General features: G+C 46.6%; 1 protein-coding gene across 1 annotated transcript; it reads left to right on the top strand.

Annotated features, from left to right (window-relative positions):
• Window positions 1–1,130: 1,130 nt before the first annotated feature.
• Phox2b (paired like homeobox 2B) lies at window positions 1,131–5,886 on the top strand. Its single transcript, XM_021210858.1, has 3 exons — window positions 1,131–1,585; window positions 2,434–2,621; window positions 3,614–5,886. Exons 1-3 carry the CDS (start codon window positions 1,345–1,347, stop codon window positions 4,127–4,129), a joined length of 945 nt encoding a protein of 314 aa, XP_021066517.1. The 5' UTR covers window positions 1,131–1,344; the 3' UTR covers window positions 4,130–5,886.
• The last annotated feature ends 3,671 nt before the right edge of the window (window positions 5,887–9,557 follow it).

The raw sequence follows: 9,557 nt of genomic DNA, 5'->3' as shown, positions 1-9,557 counted from the left end.
GCTTAAATCATAGGGCCACCAAGGTCCACAAATCACGGCTGGCTTCTTTGTCTGCGCCTTGTTGCCAGAACCCAAGAGCCCGAGGAATCGAACTAGGAAACTGCGCTGCTTTGAGCCTTCGCCTTGTTTGCTTAAATTGCTTGGTGAAGCCCGAAAAACCTAAAGGGCAAACAGACAGCAGTCCTCTTTGGGAAACTACAGGTCTGGAGGGGATTGGGAGGCGAAAGAGAGGGCGAGAGCAAAGGGCTGGAAAAGGAGACCCCCATTTGGGTACATTTCATGCTGGGCTTGGTAGCTAGCAAGTGATTAAAACGAACCGCCACCGCGGCAAGTTTCGTACACCCCGATGCAAATCTGCACCAATGCAGGCAGACACAGCACTGCTAAGATCAGAGAAACGTTCCGTAGGAAATCCAGATGTTTCGCCTTCGAGAGCTTTACTTGGCTGTTTATTTTACTCTTGTAAAGGGGCTGTCTGACCAAGTCTCTGGAAAGCACATTAAGCTTCGAGGAGAAACACAATTGATAAGATGCTATTTTTTCCAACCCCTTGGACTAGGTGTATTTTAAAGAAATCCGCTTATCTTTATCGTTCACATAAAACCCTTTGGCCCACTTACGCTACGTTACAGGGCGCCTGAGTCTTGCCAATGTCCCAGTCCTTTATAGCATTTCATGCACTTTGGGGGGTAGACTTGTTGTTAAATTGAGCGTGTAACACTCTTACAAAACAGGTTTTCTATGACATCAAGGTTTCTTCTCCCTAACCAAGAAAAAAAAAAAAAAGGACGAAGAAGGGGGGAACACACTATCTCAATTTATGCCTAAGGTATATGATCAGTTAAAAAGGCTTAAAAGCTCTTGGAAATTGGATCAGGGAAAATCGTCACCCAACTTTCATTATTTCCAAGTAGCGTGATTGAATTAAAGGGCAGGAGCTGGTTAGAAGGGAGGATCAGGGGCTCGGTGCGTAATGGTGTGGTATTAAATTCTAATTAGAGATGCAGGAATCAATGATAGGGAGGTTGGACAGCTCAGTTCCCCAGTGCCAGCCCAATAGAAGGATGAGTTATTGTCATGTAAAAAGCGCCAGCAATAAGACCAACCGCTTTGCTATTGTCCAAGTGGAAAGAGCCAAGTTTATTATGAGGACTATATACTCTAGAGACCTCAGACAAGGCATCTCACAGGAGGCTTTTTCATAAAACTAGGCTCGGCTGGTAGTAAGGAAGCCAGTGTGGAGGCAGGCGTTGAGCAGTGCACATCTCCCCACTCCAGCCACCGTCTCCACATCCATCTTTTATTTCATTTTTCCACTTGGCTGAGCCATCCAGAACCTTTTCAATGTATAAAATGGAATATTCTTACCTCAATTCCTCTGCCTACGAGTCCTGTATGGCCGGGATGGATACCTCCAGCTTGGCTTCAGCTTATGCAGACTTCAGTTCCTGCAGCCAGGCCAGTGGCTTCCAGTATAACCCGATAAGGACCACTTTTGGGGCCACGTCCGGTTGCCCGTCCCTCACGCCGGGATCCTGCAGCCTGGGCACCCTCAGGGACCACCAGAGCAGTCCGTACGCCGCAGGTAAGGACCGCTAGCTCTCTCAGCGGAAGAAGCCGCCTTTCCGCTCGTATATAGGAAGCCTTGATTGCATTTGAAAATGGAAATGTGTTTAGTATTTACCAAACGAAATTTGCTTACACAAATGAAAGAATTTATCACGTTAGAAGCGATTGCAGGGAGGGGTAATTCACTTACAGGGTTACACTATCCTAGTCACACCCGAACCGCCAACAAAATTATCTTAAGCTGCCAAAATGATAGGCATAATTTATTTACTTTGCGATGAGACGTAAAGCTTAGAAAATAATTAAATAACAAAGAGTAAAGCTCATTACTGGCGGTGTCTCTCTCTCTCTCTTTTTTTAAAAGAACCGACAGCGGCTCACACCTCTTTGGCCGGTCATTTTTATGATCATTTCTTGAATTTATTGGTTTTCTTTACAGCACTATCCCCCAACTTTCGGGCGGCATCAAGTTCTGAGAATTGAAAAGTTGCAACAGTGGGCGTGAGTGGTAACTTCGTTCCTGGCTTTCTGATATTCCAACTAATGATGGTTTTGGACTGTTTTCCTGCTGAATGAACTATCCTCCGTTAGGGGACCTCAAACACTCTCCAACTTGCTATTTCATGTCACCCAAAGGCACTTGGGCCACAAGAACAGGCACAAAGTTACACTCGCGCCCGTTTCTGTATGATACTAATTTGCTGGATTTTCTTGGCAGGTCGCTGTAACTAAAACCCCCTTCCAGACGTGCCTGGTGTCTGTAGCGGCTCCCGGGCTGTCTGACCTTGGTCCCCACTTTCTGGTTCGGTGGCCCTTCAAATCCTAACTGTTTTGCTCACTCTAGTCTCCTCTGCCATCCTCTAGTTCCATACAAGCTCTTCACCGACCACGGTGGCCTCAACGAGAAACGCAAGCAGCGGCGCATCCGCACCACCTTCACAAGCGCTCAGCTCAAAGAGTTGGAGAGGGTCTTCGCTGAGACGCACTACCCTGACATCTACACCCGGGAGGAGCTAGCGCTGAAGATCGACCTCACCGAGGCAAGAGTCCAGGTATGGGAGACAGAGTGCCACAGCAGCAGTGAGGGGTGGGTGCTGACGCTTACGGTTCCAAAGGGACCCAGTCCTGTCACGGAAATGGGATTTGGAGTGTTGTGCGCACGAGCGGGGGGTGGGGGTGGGGGCTAGGATACAGACGCTAGGCAATTTATTCACAACCGCAGTGTTTCCCACCAAAGCAGAGGTTTGGGAGTTTGAACAAACAAAGCTTTTTGGAGAGAAGTGTCCCGTGAGAGGAAGATTGCATCCTCTACCTGTATCTATGTCAGCTTAATTGTCATGATTCCTTTGCCCACAGTGCCTCTTTACTCAAGCGCCTTTAAAAAACCTAGTGCTGGTGGGGTGGCACAAGGTGTAATTTCCTAGCAACCAGGACTTGAAACAGATTCACGAAGGGGTTGTTACTCCATTAGAGTCAGAAACCCGCAGCTTCAGCTTACTATATAGCTAACCTATTGGGAGCAAAGGTGTTTTCTGGAGCTGGTCCCCCTAGCCGGGTCGGTGTACACAAGGACTCTGTGGATGGCCAGTGGATCAGTTGTGTCACCAAAGTGAAAGGCACCCTCCTTCCACCATTAGACCTGAGAAGCTTAGAAGTAGGTGAGGCGCCCACTTAGGAGAGAGAGAGAGAGAGAGAGAGAGAGAGAGAGAGAGAGAGAGAGAGAGAGAGAGAGAGAGAGAGAGAGAGAGAGTTCATTTTTAGGGTCTTCCTGCTATCTTTGTACCTGTCCCTTAAGGTGACATTTCTTTGGCACTTTCGTTTGGGCCCTAGGAAAGTTTCTCAGCAAAGGAAGTAGCAGCTAGAAGGACAGACTTCTCGGACTGTGCTCGGTAGTATCAATGGTCCATTCATGCAGCGAAGTGTGTGTGTGTGTGTGTGTGTGTGTGTGTGTGTGTGTGTGTGTGAAACGGAGTGGGTCGTCCGGAGCGCCACTTCGGTTTTTGGTTTTGCTCACCGGTTCCACCGCCTGCCCTCTCTTTGGCAGGTGTGGTTCCAGAACCGCCGGGCTAAGTTTCGAAAGCAGGAGCGCGCAGCCGCCGCCGCTGCCGCCGCCGCCAAAAACGGCTCCTCCGGGAAGAAGTCTGACTCCTCCCGGGACGACGAGAGCAAAGAGGCCAAGAGCACCGATCCCGACAGCACTGGGGGCCCGGGACCCAACCCCAACCCGACCCCCAGCTGTGGGGCAAACGGCGGCGGTGGCGGAGGGCCCAGCCCAGCCGGAGCTCCGGGGGCGGCGGGCCCGGGGGGCCCGGGAAGCGAACCCGGCAAGGGCGGTGCGGCTGCGGCTGCTGCTGCGGCTGCGGCGGCTGCAGCGGCGGCTGCGGCGGCGGCGGCGGGAGGCCTGGCTGCGGCTGGAGGCCCCGGACAAGGCTGGGCTCCTGGCCCGGGCCCCATCACCTCCATCCCGGATTCTCTTGGGGGGCCCTTCGCAAGCGTCTTATCTTCGCTCCAAAGACCCAACGGTGCCAAAGCCGCCTTAGTGAAGAGCAGTATGTTCTGATCTGCGATCTGCGGCGGCGGCGGCGGGCGAGCCCGGGGCCCGGGCTGGCGAGTGGGCGAGTGGGTAGACCCAAGGCTAGTGTCGCTGCTGTCAGTGGCTTTTTTTTTTTTTTTTCATTGAAGGCCTAAAATGATCGCGATTCGAAAAAAAAAAAAAAAAAAAAAAAAAAACGAGAAAATGACGTCGCTCCCATTTCAACCCCACTCCTACCCCTTTCCACACCCCCAAACAAAACAAAACAAAACAAAACAAAAATCTTCCCTGGCTTCGCACCTGCCTTGGGTTGCGCACTGGACAGGCTCCACCTGCTGCCCAAGGGATGTGAGCTTGGACTTCGGGGCACTCTCAGGGGGCTGTGTCTGAGTGACGGGTGTATGTCTGTCTCGGAGAATGTGTGTCTGTGGCCCCAAGTAGGTGATAGGGAGAGATGGGGGCACCACAACCAACTCAGTGACTTCTTAGGGAAAAAAAAGTTGGAAAGCAGCAACGATACAGAAGCAAAATGAAATAAATCACAAAAAATGTTTTTGTTTTTTTTTTTTTAAAAAAAGATCCAAATGGAGGGAACAATTTGAAAATACAAAGAGGTCGAGGGAGGACTGTGGCTGGCGCTGAGGTTTTGGTCTTGCGAACCCCTCAATTCTCTCGCTCACGACTGCACAGACTGTCTTGCGGCTCCTTTTTAGGAAAGAGTACTGATGCCTGTTCGGCCCCGGTTCCCCTCAGGTCCCTGTGCTCTGGTCACTGCAGTGATGGCTCACTCAGACTGTCCTGGCAGCCAAAGTGACTTTCTGGAGCCCTGTTTGCCTGTCCCCACCTCGCTGGAAACCATCTCGCCATTAGCGCAACTGATTTCCCACACCGTTGCTATGCCCGAACCCTAATCTTCGCAGCCGCTTGGCCCTGAGAGATGATGCCCTGTACAGGAGATTCCTTCTCATCCTCAAACTCTGCAAACCGTGTCTCATATTTCACAGCGCTCCTGTTTTTCCCTCCCGCCACCCCCACCGGCATTTTCTTCTTCTACCAGCTTTTATGGAACTTTTTTTGGCACCGCTTTGCATTGGAGTCAGTTGTAGTCCACATAGCTGGCTGCAGAGAACTCAATCTACCCAGCAAGGGGAAAGGCACACACACGTTTGCAGAAAGTGTCTCAGATCGCGTTTCTGATTGAGTGATCCGAGCTGGACTCCTGTAGGGTGGACGGACTGTATATTGATAATTCCTTCTATGCGCAGTTTAGACATCTCTGTTGGGCTTTTTTTTTAATTTTTATTTTAAAAGGCACAAAACTATAGATATTAGTTGAATGTTGAGGCTTTAACTTTTTCCGTGTCTTTCTACAGCTGTGTTCTGTGACTCAATTGTATCGTGTTACTATCAGTACAGACCGTCTCCTCTACGTGACCTATAATGTTTTTTCTCTTCTTGTAGTCTCTATGGTGTGTCTTTATGACGTAATAAGGTTCTCACGGGTTCGATTCCTTTGTGTTTAGAGAGACCAGGTTCAGACAATGGTATATATTTTTGTTATCAGGTGCATGTCTGTCTGATTTCCTTTTCTTCTCGTTGGGACTATGTTTGTGAACATGAGCGTCATAAGTTATGTTTCAGATTTTCAAATTTATTTATACGTGTTATAATGAATGCTTCTATTTAAAGGGGAAATATTTCTACATGTGCATATAGTTTTCCAAGAGTGTACCATTAACTTGATTGTTGATAATAAAAAGAAAAAGCAAGTCTAAGCAAGTAAACGCTTTGGACTTTCTCTTGAGCTTTCTTATTTAAATCAATCTAATTTTAAAGTGTTAAGGGCAGAAGAACAGGTAGTAAGTACTGGCAGGGCTGAGCTTTTAGTGCAGCTTCCAGCTTGTAGCATCCATAATTGAGCTAAACCTGCATTTTAGTGCTTGGGGAACGGGGGTACTTCTGCTCTGTACCAAATTGTTTCTCAGTAGGAACATCAAGTGCCAATAAAAATGTACACAGGATGTTCCTGGTCACCGTGGATGGAGGGCTCTCTGAGGCCGGATTTGGGAAATGGTGTCTGAAGTGTACTTGAAGTGAAAACTAGGGTTCTGTTGTACAGGAGTCCTGCAGGACTTACAGCATCAGCTCTGGGTGATCTAGAGTCCCCTGGTACCTGTCTGTGGGCATGGGGGGTGTGTGTTGGAGAAGTAGCACTATCACTTGAACTTTGGGAGGCCTGGCCTATAACAATAGTGCTTTTGTACATTACCTCTTCCACTCGGGACCACACAGCAGGTGCAACCCCTATTCCTTTTGAATGGAGGTGAGGGGACAAGGTTAAGCAGCTCAGGAGACCTCCTATTGATGTGTTAGTAATGCCGACCTTTGAATAGAACTCTAGCCATGTTCTTGAAGAGTTAACTATTCGAGGAGTTCTAAAAGTGTAGACCCCAGACCCCCAGGTATCAGCATCACTTAGGGATTTGTGTGCACACGTTCTCGGGTCTCACTCTTAACTCTGGATAAGGTTGAGTGACAGGTTTCAACCAGGTTTACTAAGATTATGGGAGCTGACGTACTATACTATACTATACTATACTATACTATACTATACTTTGTAAGAAACTCAAAGGGAAAGTTAAAAATCCTGAGTATATTGGAAGCAGGTGTGTGTGTGTTTTCTGATAGCTATAATGGTTCCCTTTTAAAATAAAGGGGTCATCAAGACAGCCCCAGGACACCAATCTGCCTCTTTCTCTCTTGAACTGTTTGAGTCACTTTCCGGACAGGAATCTTATATGAGTTTCTGTCCCTTCACTTTGTTTTTGACTTTGCCTTAACAATCAACAACTCAGTCCCCTTACCTGAGGCTAGCCATAGCCTGCATCCTCTAGTCTGAACATTAGCTGCTGCTTAGTTTGAGCCTAGCAGGGCTCCTCACCTGAGCACTCAAACATGGCTCCTGTTTGATGAGGCAAGTTCATTCAGAGCTTGCTGAACCACGGTTGTGAACATAAATCGTCATAAACTATACTTCCGATTTTCAAGTGTATTTATCCATCTCCTAGTGATTCTTTTATTTGAAAGGGAAACATTTCAAACATTACATGTGCATATAGCTTCCCAAGACAGTCAAAACTCTGGGTCAAACTGAGCCTCTGAGCATCTTTGAAAAGGGCTTTCAAATAGTCTTTGGGGGGAAAAAAACCACATCTCTAAATGTCCCTTAGTAAATGCTAAGACTACATTGCTTATAAACAATGCCTTTGATTGTTCTGGTCCAACTACCAGTGATTACGTAGATGTCTTTGGACTCAGTCTTTGGTTGTAAATGTGACTCAGAAGCAAAGAAAAGGAAGTTATTGATTAAAGTGTATTTAAAGCAGGTAATAGTTTGACTAGAGGAAGACTGTCAGTGAGGCCCATCTGGTAAAAATTCTTTGGGCCTGGGCAGGGCCAGTGGGACAAGTGCCTTAGAGAAGGCAAAACCAGCAGAGAGAAGGAGATGATGAGATGTGAAACACATTACACACACACACACACACACAAAACAAAACAAAACAAAACAAAGCAACAACAAACAAACAAACAAAACAGTGAATCCCAGTGTGGTGGTCATGTCTGTAAATCTCAGTGCTGGAGAAACAGAGGCAGGAGGATCAGACAGCCTTTGGCATATGGGTTGGATCCAGCTTGGGTTACATGAGACTGTGTCTCAAAAACCATGAATTAAATACATGAGGAAACATCAGACAGGTAAAGAGCTTTTAGAAAGCCCAGTGAGGACCCTGGAGATCTTTGCAGATGAGAACCATCAGGGATGGGTAAAGGGTTTCACTCCTAGCTTACATCTACTTTGAGTGTCTTGTTGCTAAGACAAGAAAACTCCTGGGGGGCTGGTGAGAAAACTCCCGCACCTCAGAAGGACAGTACCCCAAAGGGTTACATGCGACAGAGTCACCTCTGCTTCTCTTAATGACCTAAGGAAGACATTGTTGGAAGGTAAGTTTTCTATCAAATGCAAAGTATTGTCCCTTTAATATGATGGAGCGGCAGGCAGGACCGCTGTGTCTCTCACATTGTGTCATCTCCTTGGAGTCCCGCACAGTGTGAACAAGCTCACTTTCACTTTCCCTCTCCTGTGGAATTTGCATTTTGGCTCATCAAGCCATCCCTTTTCCTGGCAACTCCCAAGGCCACATGTGACTTCACAAAAGCATTGTGAATTGCTGCCAGATGGTCATCCTGAAGCCAAACCTCCTCTGAAACAGTCCAAGGGGCTGCAGAGAGCAACTGACAACTCACAGCACAATCCAGGTGCTTCTCTGCACTTACCTCAAACCTTGAAGGAGGCGGTGCATGGCTAACTGGGAGATGATCCTCTCTTCAAGACAGATAGTTTTGGGAGGCCTAATACTTTTGAGCCTGACCCTCCAACTATAAATTTGAATAATAATACAGATCGAGGGGGGTTGGTAGGGTGATTAAGTAAAATATTAATTATCCAACAGATATCGGGAATGGTAGTCAATTTTCAGTAGATGATAATGATGGTGACTAGATATCCCTCTCCCAGGTCCTTTTTTTTTTTTTTTTTTTCCTAGCTCGGGTCTCAGTTACCAAAAATGTTCAGAGATATTCAGTATTGAAGCATGGGATGGTAACCATGACTATAGTGAACAGTTAACACTCAAACAGGAAAGTCAAAAAGGACCCTGCCAGGTTGCTTTCTTTTCCCAGTGAGGAAAGGAGGTATCTTCAAATAAGTCAGCAGCATGGACAAATATTATATAGAGATATAGATATATGATTAGATAGATTAGATATAGATATATGATAAGATAGATAGAGATACGGATATGGATATAGGTTTAAAGTATAAGTGAATGTGCAAAGGTTGAGACAGGAGTTCTTTGGTGAGGGAGATATAGTAATAAACCAGAATCATACAAGGGCTTTCATCACTGTATGTTAGGTACTGTTTAAAGCTTCCAGGCTTTAAAGAATTTAGCTTCCACCATTACTCTATGGGGAAAAGGTCTATTTTTCATTTTTTTTCTTAAAAAGGTAGTGTGTCACTGAATTGTTAAGCAACGTGCCCAGGGTTAGTGTGCATGAGGGATCCAGTCGTAACTGGCTTGTCTCTAGAGTTCACGTTCTTTCACATGGACAAGAAAGGCTTCACTTCAGCCCTCGAGATAGCATGCTGTCAGACCCAAGGGACCTTGAAAGGCAGGTGAGTGTTAGAAAGGACAACAGGAAGAAAGGGGCTGTGGATGGAACTTCCAGGGGAGCCCAAGACTAAGTGAAGCTTAGTCCCAGTTACATCTCCATGTAAATAGACAAGACAAGGAGTAGCCAGAGGCAAAAAAAAAAAAAAAAAAAAAAAAAAAAAAAAAAAAAAAAAAAAAAAAAAAAAAAAAGGAAAAAGAGTATTCATATTATAAAGGGCAGA

This window comes from Mus pahari, chromosome 13 (genome assembly GCF_900095145.1).
Source record: "Mus pahari chromosome 13, PAHARI_EIJ_v1.1, whole genome shotgun sequence".
In the NCBI taxonomy this organism is placed as follows: domain Eukaryota; kingdom Metazoa; phylum Chordata; class Mammalia; order Rodentia; family Muridae; genus Mus; species Mus pahari.
This window is presented reverse-complemented; position numbering and strand designations above follow the sequence as displayed.